The 25874-nt window shown below is 31.6% G+C and overlaps 1 protein-coding gene across 1 annotated transcript; it reads right to left on the bottom strand.

Moving 5' to 3' along the window:
* Positions 1 to 1999: 1999 nt before the first annotated feature.
* LOC148180222 (uncharacterized) lies at positions 2000 to 24413 on the bottom strand. Its single transcript, XM_088034937.1, has 4 exons — positions 24253 to 24413; positions 23958 to 24180; positions 23078 to 23622; positions 2000 to 2110 (listed from the first exon to the last, which is right to left on the bottom strand). Exons 1-4 carry the CDS (start codon positions 24337 to 24339, stop codon positions 2000 to 2002), a joined length of 966 nt encoding a protein of 321 aa, XP_087891063.1. The 5' UTR covers positions 24340 to 24413.
* Between the last annotated feature and the right edge of the window lie 1461 nt (positions 24414 to 25874).

Genomic DNA, 25874 nt, shown 5'->3' with positions numbered 1-25874 from the left:
GGCTTTAGTTAAACATCTAAACCTCATTTTCAAAATTCCAATACAGCGTTCAACTGTATTTCTTATACGAGCATGATGGTGTGTGTACTGATATTCAGCAGTACCTGGTACAGCACCTTCAATGGGTGTCAATAACCAGGGTTCAACAGGGTATCCTGAATGACCCAAAAGCCACATATTACGTACCCCATGTCGATATTTGTTAGACATGTATCTTCTAATAACAGATGAGCCCCATATTGCCGAATCATGATTTGCACCAGGAAATCTTGCATTTGCTGATAAGATTTTCATATCAGAATCACAAATAATTTAGGAATTGATGCTGTAAAATCCTTTTCTGTTGTAATATACTACAGCAGGATATATTTCATCTTGAGTTGGGGGAGCATTAACAGCAATATGCGTGCCATCGATGGTGCCAATAATACCACCCATATTAAATTTTTCAAAGAAACCAATTTTTATACGGTCAAACTCTTGATTGTTTTGGGGAAACTTGATATGTTCGTTTAATAAGTGGTTAACAAATACATCTGTGATTTCTGCAATAGATTTACTTATCATGGGTTGACTCATAGCAAATGTAAAATCTTGTCCAACCACCCTTCGATATGAACCTCTAGCGAAAAAGCTTATTGTTGTTAATATTTTAAGTTCGTTCGGTACAGCTGACGTATATCTGCGATTTTGCATAAAAGGTAGAACTTCATCTATTATCTGCCTCATCATGTCTTTCGTAAATCTAAAGAGTTGTTTAAAGTGGTAATCTGGAGTATCAAAAGCATCATAATGATCTCGAATACGACGTCTATGTACATTCAATCTGTGTCTGCAAAATGCATTATTATAAATATTAGGCAAAATAGTGCAAAAATGTTTGTTTACTTTCGTTCTAATTCTTCCACTTCTTCCACAATTAGTGCATCTAAAACTCCAAATCCATTCATTGTGACTTTTCAAAATGCCTCTTCATCAATTTTAAAGCATTTGGTGTAAAATAAAATTGACTTTATTGGTTGTGTCGTTAAATATGCAGTTAACGATTCGCTAATTTTAACGAAATGAATTGAAATACTGATGTTTGTTCGTTAATAACGTACCAATGCATAGTAACCTTAGTAACTTTAGTAATTATTGGCGCAGCATAAAAATTGGAGTCAATTTCTTTTATTTTTGCTTCAAAACTAAGACCAATTTAAAAAACGAAACTTGCCAATTTTCTTCATTTACAATAAGCTGTAACGGATTTTTTCCGCTTTTATTTTAAAATCACCCTGTATATCAATAATAATTAATTTTGACGCATTTTGTAATTATTTCACATTTTGCCGTTCAAGATGTATGGAAAAAATATTAAGCTTCTATTAGGTCAAACAGTATAAAAACAAAATTAATGTTTATATCGGCGTTTTTGATAAACCTTAAAACCGTGTTTGTTGTGTTGACGACTTTTTCGCTTCTTTGCACAAAGGCAAGTCTATGGAAATTTATGAGATGATCAATAATTCAAAGTGTCAGTTGACCAAATTGAATAGTGCTGCATCAAATTTCTGATATTAACAACATTTTAGTCCATTAAACCCGTAAATCGATGGCGTAAAAAATTGGCTTGGGTTGCAAGAAGGCGTTATTAATTTCACATACAAGTGACATCTAGCACAGTATAACAGCATTCATTAAAAACTCGAATACTAATCAATTACGAAATGTGTCAAACCTTTTAGATTCGACATGCGTTACCTCCCAAGCTACTTGACCTAATCGCTTTTTAAAACCCGAACTTGTTTTTAAACAGAGGTAAACACAAAAGCATTATTTCCGCATTTTTGCTGAAATCGGCTTTTAAACGATCGCGCCGCAATTTTCCCACACACGACAAATTAAATGCGAAAAAAATCGTGAATAGAAACGAAGACATTTCTGTGCTAAATCTAAATGCGCACTTATAATATTCGCAATAACAGACAAAAGCTTTCCAGTAGTGCCCAAAGCTCGTTTAGTTCAAACGTTTGCCGCGCATCGGTGGGGCGCTTTTGGCGTTGAGGCTGGGCTGTTCCAGTACCTCGTGGACCACCGTCGCGTTCATGTAGCGAAAGCTCCGAGTGATCTGCGTGTCGATACGAATATTATTTTAGTCATCGTCGGGTGATTAAGAAAAGTGCAATTTTGGTGGAGGCGCCGGGAAAACTAATTTTACTTGACTTTGAGGTGTTGTTAGTTTAAAATTCTTTCAAACTATAAAAAATGTGTTGCAGTGTTTAAGGTGACAGCAGATATTTAAGTAAAGTGGTGCAATTTTCTTGGTTTTCTCCACGATGCTAAATATTCATGAGATTTTGCTTTGATAAAATTCTCTGAATATTTATTTTAAAACTAACGAATTTAAATATTTTCTTCGTGTCACGTTCAGCAAAAATGATGGTCATTTTTAATTAAGAAGTGTGTGTTTTATTGGTTTTTTATTTGGAATCATAATTTATTTTTAATTGTTATTCGGGGCGACGAAGTTGATAAAAGCTTTTATCTTCATGGCTAGATCAGATAGGACTCGACAAGTTTTTTGTTCAATGACCGCCATGTATCTAGTTTTTGCCCTTCTACACATCTTTTATTTTGTCCACAGACTGCGTTGCTTAAAATAATCCATTTTAAAAGTCGACGTTAATGGCAATTATTTTCGCCAGGTTAATTAAGAGACGAAAAAGTTTTTAATTACGGGAATTTTGCATCCCCAAACAAAAAAGTAGTCGGTTAAATCATGCATTAAAAAAGTGATATTAATGAAGTTAGTTATTAAAATATTTCCACTTGAAGTCGAGTTACGGTAGCCACTTTTTTATTTAACTCAACAAAATAAAAAAAAGTTGATTTCTGTGCATGAAAAACCAGAAACGTATTCATGAAAAGTTTATCGATCATTATTATTCATTAGCAGGAGCGATTATTTCGGTTACTGGAGCATTTAATCCAAATTTTGGTCGATGATAGTGAACATCAAACAAATTGAATGTCACACGACTTGTACTGGAAGATCTTATTAATGTTTGTATGGTGTCTACACCAAATTATATGTGCAATTAGTAATGATTGCTTGTAAATCAACACAAACTTTTAACTGGGAAAACCGCACGGTAATGATGGTAGTAAAAATAGAGATTTTGTTCAAAAGATATGAATATCATAATTTTACCAAACTATGAGGATTCGGTTTTCAATTTAGCTCTAGAGTGGAAAGTTCGTTAACTACGTACAAGCTAATTAACGCGGGTTCATATTATGCATGTTGTGTCTAGAACAATATTTTTGTTTCGAACTGAATTGTTATTGTATACTTTGTCAATCTGGAATCCGCTCAAATGTGAAAATGATGAACGTGCACCAATTTTGTTAATTCAAATCGTAAAAATGAAAATTTTGCCGGCGCTTCAGAAATTGAAGACAGAATGCACTCATCATCTCAGGATGCCTCCTGGCACGTTCATAGTATTTATTTCGTTTGTTTGAGACTTTACTTGTGATGTCACTGCAACATGACGTTTCAAAGCACGTTTTAATGTGGCAACTCATAAATGTCGACTAAGTAGGTAAAAGAGCCAAAGCAATAATTATAATAGTTAGGTACTTCTGAACGTGACAATGGTGCAATACTTTTATTTTCAGTTTTATTTTCTGGCTGCAGACGAAGTTTTTTAGTTTGTTTTTAAATTTCAGTTGAAAAACTATTTGCTATATTAATTAATTAATTCGATTTATGAGCTTTAGCTTTTTAGTAATTAGCAACTATGTCTAATAGCTCCATAGTATAACAAGTCTGGTAAACAGTTTGGCAGAATTAGAGAGTACATGGGGTATATGTATAATAGCTTATTCAGAAAGTAGATGTTTGGCAACACACGATCTATTGCAAACATGAATTTAAATAGATTCCCTGGAAGTTAATACATTGAGGAGCAATTGAGTTTAATAGAAGTTGTTTTAGTGAGAAATGTATCACTTTAACTTTACACATTTTTGGAAGTACAACCCTGCCTTGAATAGATTTGTCGCTTTATTGGTAGAACTTTTTTACCGTTTTTTAATGAAAACAAAAACGTTTACGTTCAAAGAATTCTGCCTGATGTTAATAATGCTTTAATCTAGAATAGTTATTTATATTCGCGCAGCTATAAGTAGGATTTCACAACTCGATAGCAATGGAAGCAGCTGCGGCATTTGCTAGAGAGCCGTAAAAGTTAGTACAGAGCGACATGGATAAGGCATGCAAACCTAATTAACAAAGTTGATTTGACAATTCTGACAATGTCATTTGCAATTTTCGAATGTTTTACTAAACGGCGCCACAACAAAAAAAAGTCTAGTTTAATCTGATTTTTTTCCGCAGCAAGTCGGCGCAAAAATCAGGTTACGGTTGGGCCGTGGACGACCAAAAAGTGTATTTTAATGGCTTACTTTAGCTGAAAGTTGTGAATAGGTAGTATTTTACGGGCGGGTTGTATGAGTTTAGACAACATCGCGTGCGTAAGGTGCATTTCGCACGTGTAGAATGCAAGACTTTTTCTAGAATCGCGGTATAATCGTGCAAATTTTAAAGATAAATACATTATGCAACAGTTCTGAACATTATTTAAAAATTGACACTTTATGTGACAGAATTTGTTTGCGGTTTTGGGGTGCGGATTGAATATCGAAACAAACTGAGATTTTACGAACACTTTGATTGGAATAAAAGCAATCAGCACGAATATGCTTGACGTTTTTTAAAGCCAAAAACTCATCTCTAGGTAGGGTAAAACACGATTATATTTTTACTTACAAATTCAACGCAATTGTAAGTCACTTTTACGCACTTATGCCTAAAACGTTTGAAATTTTGAAGTGAAAATGACAATGGAAATGGCAATTTTATATAGCAATTATAGAAAATGGTATATTGGATATCTATTGTTGATAGTTTGATAGTTGGATAGTTCACACAAATCTAAAAGTTGAGCTACAAATCGAAGGCGAGTATTTGAGTCACAGGGGTATGAAATATCTATTCAGCACGTGTTATACACTATACTTTTCCGATGACCACAATTTTTGCAGTCAAATACAAAATGCATACTTTTATTTATAATTTTTTGTGGCTGCGGTTGTCAATCCTTAAACACTGAGGGAACTGAACTTATTATTATTCGTCTCGACAAATGCATAAAAAAATCAGGGAACATAAAACAGAAATAGAACACCATTAAAAAAACAACACATAAGTTTAATAATAAATTAAAGAGAGTGGAAAATGATATGAAGGCAGGAAAACTAAGCAAACATAAAAAATTTGAAAGGTAAATAAATAAAAATAGATACAATAAAAAAAATTATAAAAAATAATAAACAAACAATTATGGAAAAATTAATATAGAAACGTAATGATAAAAACGAAATATAAAAATTATTGAAACATCAAAATGTGTATAAAAAGAAACTTTTAAGTTCTTTGAGGAATACTATGTCTATATAAAAAGTCTAATAGTTTAAAAGAGAATTCAACGGAATATCAATTAAAAAAGAATCTAAAATATAAAGTCGAACAAAACTATAGAATTTGGAAAATATAGGGAGAATAAAAAAATATATTTTCTTAACTCAAATAAAGATAAACACAAAATAAATTTAAAAATGATAAAAAATGCCAAAAACAAACAATATGAAAACATGTAATTACGAAGAATAAAAAGAAGTCAAATGAAATTTACTAATTTTAAATTTAAGAATCAATTAGTCACTTTTTTGATTAAAATAAAAAAACACGGTTTAAATAATTAAGACAATTGCGTGCCCGTTTGTGTGAAGTCGTGTGAGTTTGGTGACGCTAACGCCGTGCGCTAGTTTTTTTTAGATTTTACATTAAAGTTTCATTGGCGTACGATTTGAAGTCATAGAATGAAAATATTTATACTAGAGAAGTGAAAACTGATTTCAAATGTAGAAGTGTCTCTTTATTCTGAATTTGAAACACGTTTTGTTCAGGTCAGGTCTAAAACAGCTGTACACCGCCATCACTTTTTGCTTGATTTTTAGTTTTTCTTGACTAACAAGTCGTTCATTTCCAAAATAATGATTAAAAATGATATGGTCCGTATTGTTACGGTTTTTGCCTGAGTGATAATTGTTGGGACGGACTGATCAAAAACGTGATTTGTGGCCCGATAAACGTAAACTTGACTTGGACTGATAACTCGGTGAGTTTTTATTGTATCCCACAATTTTATGACGACGCCGACGTCTCATTCAAAACGTAGACAATAGGATGGACAATAGGATTTTATTTTTGTAAGGGTGAGGAAGCTTCACATTTGCTTTCAAAATGCGAGGATTTTATTTTAGAACTGTCCCTTTGGATGTACAGAATATAACAGATTATGCACGACCTCTATCCCATGAAAACGACTTTAAAATAAGTGAGCTTTCCATCTAAGATATGTACCAACACTCTTTGAAAATTAAGACGAAACGCCTTGGTGATTTCCTTCCCGATTGTCAACCTAAAAGCACTTCGCCGACCGCTATAAATCACCACTTTTTTTTCCTTCTATTGATATTCGTGGACCACAAAATTCCCATTAATTTTCCCATTGACAAAACAATAATTCTACGTGCGCATTAATAACTTTACAAAAATGAGCGCTACTGGAACTAAACTACTAAACGAGTCGTGTTTTTAAATCGTCCGATATTTATAATAAACTACATTACGCTATTGTGTGTGATAATTTAGTTCCGACGTGTTGATCAAAAAACTAAATAAAATGCACATTTTGATTAAATTTATTGTAACATTTTTTTGCAGTCGCATTACCGACAACGATAAAAACTTAACTGACATTAAATACTGCTTAGGAGGCAAAAGGCATCTTCGGGGAATAAAAATGAAATAAATGCGGTTCTTTTGATCTAAAGGCATTAACTCAATTCTTTATTCGATGTATTGCAGAATCTTCTAATTGATCGGACAGATGAAATCGACACCTTGAACGTTGTATTCAGTTGCCCGTAATTTTAGATCAGGTTCGTGTAAGCGTGAAAATACCTCCTTAATTGCCTATTCAAGATTAGATCCTAGATTATCCGCGAAATCACTTTTTTTGAACGTGCAATTAACAGTTTAAGCGTACGTTTTTAAAGTAAAACGTCTGGCTTAATACAGAGATAAAGATCAAAGGCGGATTAACCTAACGAAAGCTGAAACAGGTTTCTTTTGATTTATTCATTTAACAATTAGATACAGTTTCTATTCAAAATTAAGTAGCCAGACTTTAGTCTATTTAGTTTAAAAAATGAGAGACGATCAATAAGATTTTCCCGGCGCATCCACCATTCTTACGGTACTATCAGTTTCGGAAAAAAATTTGTAGAGTTATATCGTTGTTTTAATTGGGTGAATCATAATTCTTCCGTCGAGTCTGGCACTGCTCCAACGAGTATCTGATTAGAATGAAAAACAAAATTAATCAATCAAATATGTATCGACAGTATGAAGGGAGAAAATTGTAAAGTAATCATAAAATAATTAAAATAAAATCTTTGAAATTAAACCGTATGATTAATGTTAATATTTATTTAACGATAATAAATTGAAAATGACACAAAGCAAAGATAATTTATTTAACTTTAAGATGACTCAGTGTTTTTCTTTTATTTTTCACGACACAAATATTAGAGGAAAGTTGAAACAACGATGACTTATAAGTGGCGGTTGAATTAAAAATTACGTAATTATGTAATAACTTGTTTATACTTTTACTGACTTCAATGAAGAATAAAAAGAGGCTACGACTAATACGTTTTGCGGAATTAATTGGACGAAAAGCATAAAGCTGACTTGTGGCATTGTAAATCAGAATTACGCCATAGCAGCACTAGTCAGACTGATGCAGTCGGAGACAACTTTGTGACAAACAGTTCGCAAGCAGTTCGAGCACCAATTACTTTAGTCAACAAATTTTGGAAACTGTGAGCTTTCTGGTTCCGAAGTCGGATTTGATCCATCAGGTCCGGATTCAGAGATATTTTTGAAAATGATTTTTTGGGTTCTACTGTACAAAAATTTTTTTATTTCTGTTTTTTTTTTTGAAAGCTGGTAAAGATATGGAATTGCTCGACAGTATTTTGCAAAAATCATTTCTAACGACGTATAAAACCCATCTCTAGGGCTGGTGCTTCTTATGATATGTTTGAAATCTCATGTCTCAAAATAATGCATTTTTAATAATTTTTATATGCAATTTTACATACTATAACTTAAGAGCTACTATTACACCATATTTTCATTGGATAGCATTACTGAAAAGACCGTAATCTTGTCTTTTTGACGCGTATAGTCTTATCATGTATAAGTTAGAAGACAACAAAATTTTAATTTTCTAAAATAGTAATTTTTTTTTAATTTTTTTGCCGATTTCATTAAAAAATTAATGTGATTGCTTACAATATCGTAATTTCTAATAAACACAAATCGCACTAAATATAATCATAATTCGGTACCTCAGAAGGGTTTATCTCCATAAATTATAGTTTCGAGAAAATTAACAAAACAGGTATTCTAAAAAATCACGGTGGTGTTATTAATCTCTTTTCAAATATGCAATTTAAGAGCGAATTGCGAGTTATTGAGGAATATTTGTTTCAAATCAAATCGTGCGTAACCTTTGATCCAAAAATAATTTTTTGGGCATATTTTTACACTTGGTTCTTCATGCTTCTAAGAAAAATTAGATTAGCTGAACTTAAGTCCCACTTAGTAATAGAAACTAAAAAAAAATTAACAATGTTTTTACAAAAAAAAAGATAATACGTTATTAGAAATAATGGCTAACAAGGATATATTAAAATTAACCCAAATATATTATTTAACTATTTAACCTTAAAAAAACTCCCACAAATTTTGTTCTTGTGTGACACCAAAAATGTCGAAATTAAAGCGCGTTTAAGTTTTTTGTTGTAATTTTTTAGCTACTCGAAATAAAAATTTCTACAAATTCTCTTTTTCGCTCTAAATTTTCATAAATCGGCATTGTAAATAAGACAGTCAAGAGTGACAATCTCCACAAATTTCGTTAAAATCACATAAAAAATAAAGAAATTGTAGGATCTTAAAAAAAATTGATGGCATTTTTTAGGTCTTAAAATAAAAATTTCTAAAAATTTGACCTTTTGATCTAAATTTTTGCAAATTAGTGGTAGTACTAATTATTATTACTAAAGAAACAAGAGGCATAAATTTTGTTCTTGTCGCACTAAAAATAACGAAATTACAGTGTTGAAAAAATTGATATTTTCACAGTTGATCGAATAAAAATTTCTAAATATTTTCCTTTTTGCTCAAAATTTTTCTAAATTGGTACTCTTAATAAAACAGTGAAGGCTTATAAATTCTACAAATTTGGTTATAGTGGCATTAAAAATGAAGAACTGGTCGTTAAAAATGTTTGATTACATTTTTTTTAGTCAAAAAACAAAAAATTTTCTTTTCTGTCAAAAAACAAAAAATTTTCTTTTCTCCTCGAAATCAAAATTTCTAAAAATACTCTTTTTTGGTCTAAATTTTTCTAAATCGACACTCTTAATAAGGCAGTTGAAGGTGGTAATCTTTACAAATATCGTTAAAATCGCATAAAAAATAAAGAAATTATAGGATCTTAAAAAAAATTGGTGGCATTTTTTTGGTTTTTTTGAAAATTTTAAGGAAATGTTTCAACACACGGATTTTTTTCTTTAGTATCCCCAAATAATATACTTGCGTTTATCATCAATTTGAGTAAGTTTGGATCAGTTGAGTAACAAAATCACCTCGAAATGTAGACCTGTAAGGATTATTGGTTCTTTATGCTTCTAACATGAACTGGTTTTGAAATTAAAATCGTTTGTTTTTCATCTAATGGGGATTATTTTTCTGTCTTAAAGAAAATGTAAAGAGTAATAAAAAACATTGTTTAACTCATTTTTTACAAAAATTGGAGATAAACCTTTATGCTTCTGAGATACCGAATTAAACGCATTAACTAGATTTCGCGACCTGAGAATTATAAGGTTCTAAGTGATTTTTTGTAAAAATTTAAATTGTCTGTTTTGAGATTTTTTTAAACATTTTCTATCATGTTTTAAAAAGAAGTGAGTTAATATTTAACCAAACCAAAATGATTTTAATAGATCCTGTAATTTTTTTAAATAAATGCTTAATAAATTAAATTAATTAATAAATTATGACTGATAACCTGAACACTGGATCAATTTAATGCAAATGTTAGTTAGAACCTTATAGTTCTCAGGTAGCGATTTATACTTTATTTTATCAATCTTTAAGTTCTGACCTGATGAAGGCAAAACGGTCTTCGGATTCAAAATCCGGAGAAAATTCTACTTTAGAAATGACTTTACTTTGGTGTCGCACTTTCTCATAAACGTAGTTTCAGCGTTTTTCCACGTTTAGCCTAGATTAAAAATTTAAACTATTTAGAATTAAAAAAAAATGCTGCCTTTCGTGATGTAGATAAAACGCATTTTTGGAACTGTGGAACTTTAATTCACTAGTGAAAAAATGTAAGTATGAGAAAAAGTCGACTTAGAAGTTAACTGTGGATAAAATTCACAGCCCTGTGTGGATAAAATATTGTACCACATCCATGTTTTATGAAGAATTGTCGGTTTGTTCATACTCGAACAAAAAACTTAATTGTGTTATAACCGCAGCGTTTACAAAAACATAATCTTCTCGTCCATTCGAGCTCCTGTAGCCCCGAATTACTCCATAAAAAGAACGTAAAAATGAACAAACGGATTCAATGAATTATTAAATTCAAGTAAAGTTCAGGTGCATTGTTCTCCCACAATAAATACACGTTATGTAAACACAATAAGTTATTGTTCAAACAATAAATTGTGTACAAAAATGGGGTTTGGTTACACAACAGTACGTCACGATTTTGACGAATCATTTTGCACGATGGAAGGGTACATCAAGTGTTTTCTGTGGTCGCATAAACAAAAGTCTCACGGGCTTTACGATCGCAGAGGCTCCAAAACCGCCCATTAGTACCAATCCAACGAGCACGAAAATCATTGTTAAGCTACGAGTATTTCGTTTAATAAAAGTCAATTTTTTGGGCGGGAAATGAATAACAAGTTTCGATAACAAATAGTTTTTATCTGCGTATTATGTTTACTTATTACACACTTTTGTTTAGTAATGTTTTTTTCTTTCGTATTTTAAATACTTTTTTTAAAGATCCGGACAATACATGTTTGGATAATTGAATATCAATAATAACAATTACATGAAATTAGGAAAGAACTTTTTTTACCATTGTGGGCTACAATATAAAATATGTCCTTGACACTTACTATTGACGTAAAAAGTCCGAATCTATCAAAATTGAAAAAGAAAAATAACTGTAAAATGCGAAAATGTCACGCTTGTACTTTGCCCTTTGTTGTTGCTTACAGGGTGAATATAATTCGTTAAACACGCAATTTCAAACCGGGTATACCGAATTTGATGGGTAAGTTTGGAGCTTATTTTGACGTAGTGGAAGTGGAAGGATATAAATTCAAGTCATGAAGAAAAATGCGCGCACTAAAACAATTTAAAACCTTTAGCTTCTACTACTAAACATCAAACTTTTGGTATAATATTTATTATTGTTTTACATTGTGTAAGCCATGGACTTTGTAAGAGAAATATTATTTAATCCTTTCTAAATCTCAAACTAAAATTTAGTTTCCTATGTATATTTAAACAAGTTTTTGCGGAAGCAGTTTTGACGTATAATCCCAAGCTAAACGTTTAGTCTTAACGTTATTAATTAATCCACCTTTCTGCGATCAGGTAGTCCTCCACATTTATCTCACAAGATCTTCATTACTAAACTTGATGTTCTTTAAGATAGTTGCGAAATTTTAGTTTCCAATTTCCGGCGTTTTGAGAACAAAAAAGAGCCAAATAAGTGTTCATTCTGTTTAAACAGTAGCAAATCCTCCAGATACTAATTTAATTAACTGTACAGCTGAAAGGAAATTTAAATTTGTATGGAAGTCTTAGCCGCATAAAACTTTATCAGTTATTTTAACTGTTCTTAACGACTGAATGTTTAACAATAGGTTCAACGTAATCCACTTCCGCATTCGCTGCAAAGTTGAAATGGAAACAAAACTTTTATGAATTTAATTTGTTTATAACCAGATTGGCTTTCTGGTAAATATAATTCTACTACAACTTATAATAATTTTTTTATGAAATTTCTTAAGGTATAGTTTGTTGTATTTTCGGTCTTATCTGGCTTAAAATGAGCTCGAGTGATAAATATTCGCAGCACATGATCCGAAAAAAACATATGCATATAAGCGAGCTTTCGCTAAGAGCATTTCAAGAGAATACTGTACATGTTTTCTACACTGATTTTAGTAGAATTTTCAAATTTGTTGCAATCATACGATTTTTTCTGTTCCTATTCTTCAGTATTCGTAGATTCTTTAAATTTTCTTATCTATTTAGATTCGTTGATTCCTGTGGATTCCTTGCATTCTCTGGATCGTCAATATTTTTTTATTTCCAACCTGCATTCAGAGTGTCTTATCTGTTTCTATTCTTGAGACGTTTAGTTCCTTTGGTTTATTTAGATTTTTCCATTTCATTACATTCTTTGTAAATATATGAGAATTTTCCACAGTCTACTACGATTTTTTATTACATAGTTGTAAGCAAATCTCCGGTTATTGTTCTTATTGATTTTCAGTCGGAGTCGCTGGAGAAACAATGACACAGAATAGGTACAGATAAAATCGCCACAATCGCATTACTTCCATCCAAATCGTTAGTAATAAACCAATTACTTAGGTGTGCTAATGTGCTCTTAAAGAACAAAAGTTCTACAGATAGTATCAAAATTAGTTGTATAGATGTTATATAAATTGCTTTGGTCATTTCATGTTAATTCCATGTAATGAATACATCAATTTCTGGAAACTTTGGCATACATACTTATGTCAAAGTAAGTTGTTTAAGCCTTTATGAATAATAAACATTTTGAGAACAAATCTCTTGTGAAACAATTTTCCAAAGTTTACTGCAGTAGTTGTCTGATGTTGTGCCTCTTGCATAATTAGGTGAGAATTTGCGACACTGTTACCGCCTTTAAATAACTTCCAAGTAAAACTCTCGTTCGGAACTTTTAAATACTTGTAAATTAATGTTACTTCAGCAAATTCGGGGATATAATTTTCAAGCTAACAACACTAACACCACTCCGGTAAGTACGACTGGAGTGTGGCATTATGTTAATGGTGCAAAACTAACTAGAACGCCTAGTGTACGCTCTTGTGGCAGTTTCTGTAATCATAGTTTAGAAGTCCCATCTGCTTTCACTAAAGCGGGCCTTACGACAAGGCAATTTATTTACGTTTATTGAAGAAAAATTTATATGCCACATTGTGAATTTACGACCTTAACAACAAGCTGTTCTACGATAATTTCTACTAACAGCTCGTCTTTAGTTTGTTTTTGAATTTATTGTGCTACAACGTCTTGTAACTGACGTTTTAAACGTTTATTCGTTGATATATTTACTCACTGCTGTAGGTATTTATGGCGTCTGAGCGAATTATGCCATGAAAATTCGACGTGACTGTTGTACATAATTTTTATACTGCTTGTTTTTCTATAATTACACTAGTCAACACGTTTTAGACAAAAATCGCTTTGTGATCCTCAACCCAAAGCCCGTTTTGTTTAGGTCCGTGTTTTTTTAAGTACACTTTTGGGACCAAAAACGCTTTTTTGAGATTTGAGATTAATTTTGCTAAAATTGTATGGGAATAACTAAATCTAACAATGAGTTTTATAGGTCGTTGAAGAGCGTATTTAATTGACTTTAAAAACACTGTCGAATTAATCCATAACTATACAAGTTAAAAAAAAGTAAAAAGATCAAAATGATTTTTCAAAAATTTCTCTGAATCCGGACCTGATTGAGCAAAACGGACTATAGATTCGCAATCAGGACGCCATTCTACCTCTTCAATCTAATATCAATTTTTTTCAAAAAGTTTTTGATAAGTGTCTAAGAAAAATAATTTTAGTAATTTTATCAAATGTTTATAAATCAAACCTATATTGGCACTACAATTGTCACATTGTCACTAGGCGCTAAATATTAAATTTGGAATTATTGGAGGTAAAATAAGCACCGTTATTTAAAACATAAAACCAATACAACGTACCCCGAAAAATATAATTTTCATTTGAGTTACACAGCTTTCGGCAATGTGTTAATCATTTCATTTCACATGCAAACAATACAAAATTACGTTGATTGTTGTGAACTATTTAATTGACAAGTATCTATGTCAGTTGATTGGGAAGATTACTCACTTATTCGACAGTCACTATGAGCAGCATCAGGTTCGCTGACAACGTCCTCAGTCTTTAATGATTTTGCAACTGCAAACTCTACGTTAATTAAATCCAAGTGATTTAGTATCTCGTCTGTCACAGTATTTCGGAATATTGTATATCGCTTTTTAATTATACGGGCTGTAGTAGCTGGAGATGTTGTAATACAGATTATAAAATGGCGGAAAAAGTTCTGTTGTGTTGTCAACAACTTTGTTATTTTCAACGTCATGTTCTGTTGAACAGAAAAAAACAATGTTGATTGTCTTTTTTATAATATTTTTCTACACGCGAAGTTTGTAATGAAATCGGAATTAAAACTAAGTTTCTAAAGATGTTATAGTCTTAGCAATTAATCTAAAACACATGTACTTTAATCTAACGTGTGACTGGTTTCATTGATTCGATCATTGATATAATAGTATTAAATTCAGGTTAAACAGCTAAATGCTAATCCATTATATCGGTCACTTGAAGTGTGTTAATAGCTATCTATGAACGTATCGGGTGTTTCACAGATTGTTGAACATGTAGAAATAACTAAATTTAAATCTATTTTTTTTCTGTTCTTCTGGACTTTTAAATAAAATTAGGTCAAGGCTGATTGTGTTTTAGGAAATTCTTAATCTGAGAACGATTTTTGTTATTCACTTTTATTAACCTATAATAAACAACTGGATAAAAAAAGTAAAAGTTTTATTTTTTCTAATTAAGGATAGATTACGTCAAACTTTTAAAGTACTTTTCTACTTGGAAAAGCTGGTTTAGATTTCGCCTTTATCTACGATGGGTGTTAGGGTCAAAATACCCAAGCATATTTTCGTTTGCCAATTGTGCTTTTATTTGTAATACTTAAGAAATTTGGATCTATGATAGTTTTGAAAGGATTATTTTTACCGTTTTTTTGCTCAAAATTATATTGTGAAAAGTTCATATGAAGTAAGAAAAATGTAAAATAAAAAAATGTTTTTTTTATCTACCGCAACTTTTCTTTAGTTCCTCAATGATTCCTATACTTTTTGTGTCTCGTCCAGCCATCTTTTCTTTGTGTGACCTTTTATTCTCTTCCTGCCAGTTCCTTCTTCTATAGGCATTTTTGTGTGATTCTATTATTAATTAATTAAATGACTCGGTTGGTTCTTTTTCTGCAGTCTCCATCCTGTGTTTTGATTACCCCATATAGCTTTCGTAGCATTTTTTTTCACAAATTGTCCACGTTTCTCATCCATAACATTGTTTCATATGTTCGAATCTTTGTTGCCCGCGAAGTGTTTTGTCTGCAGCAGGGATGTTCAGTATCATGTTTTCAATTTTTCTGCCTTCTTTTGCTTTACTTGTTATTGTTGTGCCTAGGTACACAAATTCATCTACTTTTCTAATATAATATTCTTTCTTTTCTCTATTTAGTTTCATATAATTTTCGGTTTCTGAAGTACATGCCCCATTTCTGATCGTTCATCTTTAACCTATATTTTGCTGTTTCTTGTTCCAATTTGTTCTTGGTGTTTTCCATTTCTTTTTTAGATATTGTAAGAATGATCAAGTCATCTTCGTACGCCATGGTCGGTTGTGTTGATAAATTAATACAGTTGTCTGTATTTTAGTTTCTCGTATTATTGCTTCCAACAGTTCCAACTCGAAGTTAAAGAGATCTGTTAACAACAACTCACATTGCCTTACTCCCTTTTTTATTGTGAATTCTTTTGGAAATCTTCCATTTATCGTTACTTTGTTTTTTGCGTCCTTTAAGGTTGTTTTCAGGCTTTGTATAAATTTCTTTGAGATTTTAGTTTTTCTAACGCTTCATATAATTTTTTAAAGATAATCGAACTATTTGCTTGCTTGAAGTCGATGAAGAGTATGTGCTAACTCAGGTTTTGTTTATATTTATTATTCGGTATCGTCTTTAGTGTAAACATTTGGTGTGTTGTTGATCTTCCTGCTTGAAGCTTTTTTGGTATTTGTGATACATTTATTTTAATTCTTTTTCTAATTTTTGTCAGTATTTCGTATGTTACGTCTACTAGCACAATCCTTTATAATTCTTGCACTCGGTCTTGTTTTCCTTTTTTTACCATTGGGCATAGTATTGTTCTATTGTTCTAGTATTTCGTCTTTTTTCTATATTTTCCATCATTTTTAAAAATTTCTTGCTCTGTAGGTTTTTCGGTGTCTTTTTGTTCATTGTCTATATTTGCCCTTGCTTTTTCATTTCTTCTTGTTCTTCGTTGTCTTCATTTAAAACATTTTTGCAATATTGGGCCCATCGCTTAAATTTCTTTGTCTCTTTTCCAAGAAATTTGTCATCTGTACTTCTGATTTTTTGAAATTTCTTTATTTCTCTAGTGGTTTTCGATTTCTCTGAGTTGTGTTTCTAGATGCATTCTTTTTTTTCTGTCTAAGTACATAATTGTGTGCTCTTCTTTTTTTAAATATTCTTTTATTCTTCTTGGTGTTGTTAGTTTTCTTCGTTTTTGCTACGTTTCTTGCAGATAAAGTTTCACATTCCATTCTTTGTCAAAATAGTATCTTTTTTGTTCTGATGTCTTGGAGTTTCTGGGCAACGATTTGCAGCTTCCGTGGTTACAGTTTTCGATTAATTTCAATTTTTTATTTATTGTTTTCTGTTTATTAACCGTCTCTTTTACTTTTGAACTAATTTTTACGTTGTATGATTTTCTTTTTTTCTATATTTTTTATATACGGTAACAATTTTTCTTAATATTAGGTCAACATAAGGTGTCTAAAAGGTGTGAAAAGTTCCATTTTCGTTTTAGTTTAACAGACCGAAAATTGCAAGTTCTGTTGATGAAAATAAATTAACTTCGACATAAACACACCAACATTTGTATATCCCCGAACAAGAACTCTGTATTGAAATTTTATACACTCATACTATCGCTTCTGATACGATTTTGAAGTTGTATAAAACCGAATAGTCCTATAACTTTTGTGTTCGTGTTAATAGCTGGTAACATCCTGTCGCTGTGTCTCTGGATAGAACCGACAAAATGCACTAAAAAAACGCGTCGCGGTAAAATTGTTCATCTACGTGTTCTTACTTATATCAGGTTAAAAGATCGTTTTGTCGAGATTAACTGTGCTTGCCGATAGAATTGCCATTTTGAAATTAGATGTAACGTCGTGGTCTGTAATAACAAGGAAAGTTACAAGTTAAAATCGGCACATTTTAGTCGTTAGCTATTGATGTTACAAATGCTGAGCCGAGGGTACTGCACTAGGAAGGTAAACATGGTGCGAAACTGCGAAAGTTTCAGGGTTGGATGCGAGTAAATAGAGCATTGCCTGTTTCAAAGCCCGGAACCTACAATCGATCATTTATTAATCACATACATATTATCTATGAGTGTATTGCATGGAAAAAGTTTGAAATTTTACTTTGTAATACAGTTTGCAATTTCAATGACAGCTGTCACTTTTAAGACAAAGTTTCATAGTATTTTTGTGAATTTTTTTATAAATCGCAGATGAGTGGGATCAGTCGAGGCGAGCGTGAGCGAGCAGAGTAGTTATATTTTATTTTAATGTTACTTAAATTCACGACAGCTTCATTAAAACAAATTAACATATTTCATTGGTTGGTTTTTTTGCGCTAGACATGTCAATCTGAAAAAGGATCTGCTTTAAATCCCTAGATGATTCTATAGCTCGTCATTGGCCTAAGAAAAAACGTGGGACATTCATTTTGTTCAACCTAACATTCCGTTGCCATAGAAAACCGTACGCGGCTGCTTTGAGTTATGATTGCAGAAAGACATAAAGATGCGCTCAGAAGTGTTCAAACGTTTTACTAGATGCATCTCGTATGAGTAGGAAAGTGGTACGTTATACGCTTTTACCGACGTTCTTTTGTTAAATAAGACAACGCGTCTTATTAAACAAGTGCAATGCTCTAGTTTCTCGTGTTTTATTTTAATATAAAATTAACTATGACTCCAAAAAGAGTAAATAAAAAAAATTTGTAAACGATTTCCAATAAATGATTGCCGTTATGACATTATCTAGTATCAACTATACGTCACTTTTCATGCAGGGAATTTACCGAGTTATAAATTTATAAATCACCAAGATTTGAAATGGATAAGTTAGATACCTGTAGTAGATTAATAGATGGCTCCACAAGCTATTGTCAATTATTGCTGATGCTTGTACAATTTGTAACAAGTCTTGTTTAACGTTTCCACAAGAATTACAAGAGTTTGGAAAAGTCAGGATTGTCCAACTCGCTCTGCTGAATGACCAATCACAGAGCCGCATTTTAAATTTGGTCCCAAAAAAATCTTCTGCTCGAAAAATGAAGTTTAGTAATAGTAATATCAAATGACACATGCGTAATTTAAACGTCACTTATTCAGTACGCCAAGTATTCGTGTGTGTGGTGTCAGGACCAACTGTGTAAGCAAATTGGTATCTATAAACGTTTACAATCGTGTTACATATTATACTTTTCAGAACATCGAATTAGGATACTGTGGCTTAAAGACCACGGCTAGTTTAAGCCCTTGAGTCTCATCACTGTATCTCAAACTCAAACTCAAACTTGTTAGGTTCTTAAATTTTCAAAATTTTAAATACTCAAATCTTAAGATCTGATAGTTGAAATTGTTAAACATCTCAGTTTTATTGTCTCAAATTGGCTCCTTTTCAAATTAATTATTACTTAATTACTAAATACTAAATACTAAATACTTTTTCAGTTTATTTTGCACATATTCGCAAATTTTCAGTTCATATCCAAACAGGATATTTTCTGGTTTTTGCATTCCCAAATTCACAAGTTTAGGAAATTTCAGATTTTCCAAATAAGTTTTTCCGTGTTTTTAATCTTCAGATTGGCAATTTCTGAAATCTTCAACTTGGTCATTCTATCATTCTACATTCTATCATATCAAGTTTACATCCTCAATTTCTCTTTAATTTTTAGTTTTCTGGGCTTCAAAATTATCAAATTTTGTTCAATTTTAGCTTTCCAAATATTTTTATTCTTAGATTCTGAGTTGTGAAATACTCAAATGACAAAATTTTTCGTTTTTTTCGATACTCACAATCTCAGATAAAACTGAAAAATCTTTAAGTTTGTGGGTTTTCGTTATTTAATTTTTAAATTTACCAAAAACTAAAATTGGTATGTTCTTGGATTTTTAGATGTTTTTAGATTTAGAATCTCAGTTTCGAAACGTTTAAGTTGTAAAATTGAGATATTCAAATGTATTTTAGTTTATTTTGTTAAAATTACAATTTTTTTGAATCATCAAATATAGGTACTTACATTTTTTTTATACGAGTGATGTAATAGAACATATTAAATTTCTACCTGAAATGAACCATATAATAGCTGATTATCAAGTCGGTCGTAGATAAATATAATTACCTAAAATCGATTTAAAATATATAAGCCTCCAGCTCTAGTAATTTCGTTCGATTTTCGCAATGTTTAACAATAAATAATAAAGTTCATTAAAGTTTTACAGCATGTAAATTGCAAAACACGTCAATTTATACCTCGTAATTTTCATGACATGTGAAGCGGTGACTTATTTGATTAAATTTTCCAATTATAATAAAAAAATAATAACAGAAAGTATTAATGTAAAACTCTGAAGTTAAAAATTATTAAAAGTCAGACGGTTTTACTATTTTACGTTTTACTTCATGTCTTCCAATGTAATGAATAATTTATTTCGCGTTCGGATCTTAAAAATTGATAGTGGTTTAGCAAGTGTTACCTCTCCGGTTGCTGTAGTTGGTCAGAACACAAACCTCAAACCCCATTATTGGACTATGTCTCCTCTATCTCTTTGACCGAAGCTATTACTTTGATTGTATTTCTCACTCTTCTTTGATGGGTTAGTTTTTCGAATAGAGAAACTTTACTCGGACCGAACTATTTAACTTGATTCTAGAAACAGAAATTGATACAGCCATACTTATTCTCCTGTCTCGGAAGAGTCCATTTAAGTTACTCTCCGAAAATTCCTCTTATTCCCACTCGTACAGAAATAGTTATTTACAATTCAAGCGCAAATTGCGGCTTGACGCTGTAGACAGAAAGCTGCATGTGCGCGAGCTTTCGCTATGAGATTTCGACGGGAGTTGCCGCACATAATTTTATTTATTGATTTCTATTATAATGTTTTTATTAAAATGTATATTGGTATAAATTTTGACACTAAGCGCTAAATATCAAATACGAAACAATAATTTTGGTATTCGTTTCACAACATTATAACTGCGAGACAGAAAATCCAGAAAAAACCCGCTTTGTTCCTTTTAACTCAGCTTCGTTATTTTCAACATTAAGGCGAGTGCCAAGACTCGTCGCTGGTCAGAATTCGAGCTGAGCTGTCACATCGGGAAGGGTGTCAAGCGGTACCTCTGTTTACAACACCCCATACTGTGCTATCGTAAAGTGATTGTAAAATGATAAACGCTTATTTTCCCTCTGTCTGGTAGAAATACTTTTTCATGGGTAAAATAATATGAATCAAAAAATTTTATTTTAAAATTGAAAGTACATTAGTACGTTGTTAAAAAATAATTTAACTAGTCAAATAATAAATAGATTAAAGTATTATTTAATATTAGAATGCCAAACAGAAATTTTCTAAAAAAAAACTGAAGTTACCTGTTTTATGTTTAATTTTATTTGTTTTCAAATAGATACGTATTTGGTATGAAGGTATACTCAAAAGATACAAAATACATAGTATAATAATGTGTATATGTACATGTTAGTAAGTATTTATAAGAAAAGTGGTATTTACATAACAGGTACTTATTTACAATATTGACAATTAACTAATACATAGGTAATACAAACTCAGTGACGGCGGATCGGAATATACAATGGAAAATAATTGAAATGGAAATATGTATAAAAAGTGTAGACAAAAATATTAACATTATGTACATAATTTAGCTATCACGAATTGGCATCGACCTTTGTTTCCTAGAGTCAATTAATTCCGGCAACATATGATCAAAATAAAACTTAATCAATTTTGGTTCCATTTTTTCTTTCCAAAAAGTCGTGTCTTCATAAATGTATTCATATTTGATATCACTTTCTTGTCCAAACCAAACACCCAGAATGCACATTTTTTTTCGTGTTATTCTTAACTGCCCTTGGATTTGGTAATACCAATTATGATTTGAACTTATAATGTATGTTCCATTTTTTTCTAGTTTCCAAAAGTCAACCTTTTTATTCTCCACCGCATCTTTAAAGTTTGAATTGAAAGCTTTATACGGGCATTTTATTTCAATAATTCCGTCGTCCTGAAAAAGACCGTCAGGTGTGGCTCCCAAAAATTTATATTCTTTGTCGATAAATAATCCACATGGGCGAATTTCAATATTTAATGCATTACTCAATGCGTTGCGGGCAGTTTCTTCGTAGTATTTCCCATGTCTTATTGCAGCAACTCTCTCAAGATTTTTGCTGGAGTATAAAAATTGAGCAACCAACTTTCCCAAGCCTGTGTTTTTTCTACGTTTACAAATTGTGGCAAAATTGGACGCCGTTATTAATTTTCTCCTTTCCTCTCTCCAAATGGCACTATCTGCTTGTAGTAGCGTGGATCGTTCCAATTGTTGAAGTTGCTCATCAGAGCGATTTAGACTTTCCAAAAAAGCTTTTTTATTTTCTTCAAAAACTTGCGTTTCCATATCCGGTTTTTGGCAACTCACGCCATAATCTTTATCCTGGATGTTATTCTTTTGTCCTACTTTTTTTCTTTTGTACGCCCTCAGGTTATTTTTTAAAACTCTTAAATGTCGTCTGCTTTCAAATTTGTGAATTAATTTATTCCGTTTATGAATATTATTTCGCAAATATGTGTGCGGCTGTCTTGTATTGAACGAAACTACTGCTGCAAAACATCTAGCCTCGTATGAATTACCCAACGAAAAATTAATTCTTTTTCCACCGACGAATTTTGCCACAATTGAATTATATCTCTCTACGGCATTATTATCTACGTCGTGAAGCAAACTTTTTGCATGGTTTGCTGCAAGTCTGATTATAAATTTTAATTGATTTAAAAAACCTTCTGGTAGATCCTTATACACATTCGGTTCATCCTTCTTGGAACAAAAGTAAGTTGGGCAATTCGCATGTTCTCCAAAAGCATGGCATATTGAATTTAAAATATCTTTTTTTAAACTTTCGGAAGCTAGATTTTTATTAATTTCTTTTTTTCTGTAAGCTATGGCGGATCGAATTCCAGTGGAAAGCCTTAAAATTTTTTGTTCCAATATTTTTCGAAATTTTATGGGATACCGTTTGTCATTTACTAAGCCACGTAACTTATTTCGAAAATTTCGCAATAAATGATTTCGACATTCGATTTTTTCGACACCAATGTTTCCATAAGGATTCGCATCAACTATCTTCTTGTAAGTACTGCTGTCCCCATCTGCGATTAATATGTTGTATTTAATTCCATAAAGCTCGACACTTCTTCGGAAGCCTTCCACTATTATTTCGGATTCCATGCTGCTGGAACTGCCCGTATGTGTTATCGAGCAAACATGTTCTTGATCTACATTTTTCGAGTGTGCACATACAAAACAAAATTTGTTTTTTACTCCCAAATACAAAACTTTTTTGCTGTGCAAACCCACAATAGCTGCAGCACCGGCTAATGAATTGTATGCTGATTTGTTGGACCTCTTGTTCCAAGTTCCATCTGCAATCACTGGAACCAAAGCACAGCCAGCTGCATCCACATTTCCTATACTTCTAGCATGAGAAATTTCTTCTTGGGCTGCTTCTTTCATGGAGTTGAGAGCAGCTTCTCGCCAACTACCCATTGCCGCGTTATGGTGTTTTTTATATGTAGGTTGGGACATGGACGGAATATTTATACAGGACATGAACTCTTCTAAATTATAGAAGCCACCTCCAATTGCCATTATAGCGGATACAGCAGATTTATTGATATCCATTTCTTCTTCCATAGGATCTTGATTGTGCAATAAAAACGTGTCGTTGCACATTTCACATTTTAGAAAGAATTTTGAAATTAGTCCTCTTCTTATTTCTTTCAGTAATTTCAGGTTCCAAAATGAACATCCAAATCTTCTTCCATGATTGGAGATTTGTTTCAATTGTTCAAAAAAATATGAAATGTTGACAATTCGATTTCCCAACAAAACGTCAGACGATTCTAAAAGAAAAAAGTACATGTATGTAATATTTATTTTATTTCATATGTGTCAGCAACAGAGGTGTACTATTACGGATAAAAAATTCAAACGACTTCAAATTTTATTGACATTGAAGTCTAAATGTGGCTTTTTAAACAACGAACCTCAATACTTTTTTCATTGTTTTGAATAAGTTCAAAGTGCCAAAATTTCAAATTTATTTTCAAAAGTCAGTCAGGATGACAATAAAGAGTGATTTACAATGGTTTTTTAAATGACAGAAACTTGTCGTTTGAATTATTTTGTCTGCAATAGTACGTGCAATTTTTGTGGCAAATAAATAAAATGAATATACCTGTTTCATCCAGAATTAATTTTTCACCATTCGATGAACATGATGAAGTTGATGCCTGATTGCAAACGGATTCTTCTGCACTATTACGAAATGAATGTGACGAAGTTGATGGCTGGTTACCCGACGATTCTTCTGCGCTATTGCGAATCACATCTTCAGATGGAACAGATGAATTCTCTGGTGTAGATGAAATATCACAACCAGCTTTTTTTTGTTTTACCATCTTTAATAACAATAAAAATTACAAATTGAAGTACTTACAGTAAAAACATCTTGATCGATAATTCAAACTCACCTCTATGTATTTTTTGAGTGCTGCTGTATTGCCTCTCAGTTTTTTTTTAGATGACAAAGTCCGTCCTTCCTTATTACGTCTAGCCATGTTTAGGAAAATGTTATGAGCACTAAAAATTAAATAACTTCTATGTAAGAGATGTTTGCAATTAATTTTAGTTACAATTTCAATACTAAACAGATTACTTACCTTCCAAAGAACAAATTCTAGATACAGGAATCTTCAGAGAATTTTTTTCAGGAACTAACAAAACGAATCACAAAGGAACACCAAGAAAATCACCAAACAACACAGGAAAGCACAAAACAACAAATGAAAAATTTTCAATCCACATATTGGAAAGGGTAACTTTGAAATTGCTTATAACGTTCTGATTGGCTCTGTTTACCCCACTTTGTCAAAATTTTATAAGCAAGACTTTTTCTGGAAAAAACAGATTACCATTTCTGAGTACCTTGTTATCAACAGTCTCAAAGGAACAAGATTTAGTGGGTTTTTCAGTAAAAGTTGAACCGGCCGGCGGCAAAATGAAAGAAATTGGCATTACCTAGTAAAACCCCGGTCAGCTTCTTAGATAAAGCCTAATCCAATATTGCAAACATCAGGTAAATTGTATCCGGTCAGGTTGCTCCATAGAGTCTTACCATTCAAAACAATTTTGTTTCGTTCAACATTTTTCATTCATTGATGAACTTTTAAATTCTAGTGAAATAAGAAAGAAATAAACATAAATAATAAAATATGTAATAAGAAAAATAATAATAAATTAATATTTTATTAAATTTCATTTTCTAAATTTTACGTCCAAAACCGTGAAATAGTCGAGAAATTAATTCGTGTCATTGAAAGACTTTAGTTGAAAACATGACTATAAATTGAATAAATGTTCATACTACATAGTCGTTTCTATAATTTCATACATCAAGCATTATGAAACTTCCTTGTGCTTGTACTTATTAGCACTTTTAATAACGCTCTTCTAATTGTAACCATTTTATTATCCTCTGTGCGAAATAAGCAGGTAAAAATTTTAGAAGAGATCCCTTGATTTACAACTTCCAAAGCTGGTCAAGAAACCGCAAATGAGGGTACGCTTGTAAATCACCTAGTCGTAAATTATCTGCAAAGCTCAGAGCTTCGATTGAAAAATTTTTAGTTTATCTCACTCATAACTAGACCAATTTTAATGATATCGATTTAAATTTAGCGGGAAAGTGATTGTGAAAGTATTCTTTACTAATTCTAAGTTTAAAAATTCACAAAAATCGGACATAAACTTCTATTCGTAAAACTACCCCTAAATTATCGAATTTTCAAGTCCTTTAACTTTTAAATTAAATGTTTTTTCCAATGTTTGATTCTTAGTTTTAGAAGAAAATGTGATTACAAGCAGTTGAGAATAAGAACGAAACTGATACATCAAAAAATAAGCGAAATATTTAGACGATACTTTACATGGGATTCTCCATAAGAAAAATGTCTTGGCACTCGCCTTAAATTAAGTTGTATAAAATTTCCTTTCCCTTTTGACATGCAAATATGTTTGTAGTAAACTTTCTTTAAATGCTGTCAACTTTAAATCTTTATTAACAAGCGTTCCTCAGTGTCGCATCTGTGGTGGC

The sequence above is a fragment of the Gnatocerus cornutus genome, chromosome 1 (assembly GCF_029298725.1).
Source record: "Gnatocerus cornutus isolate USDA-ARS CGAHR chromosome 1, icGnaCorn1.1, whole genome shotgun sequence".
NCBI lineage: Eukaryota > Metazoa > Arthropoda > Insecta > Coleoptera > Tenebrionidae > Gnatocerus > Gnatocerus cornutus.
Note: the sequence above shows the minus strand (reverse complement) of the source record. Positions and strands in the feature narration are given on the sequence as shown.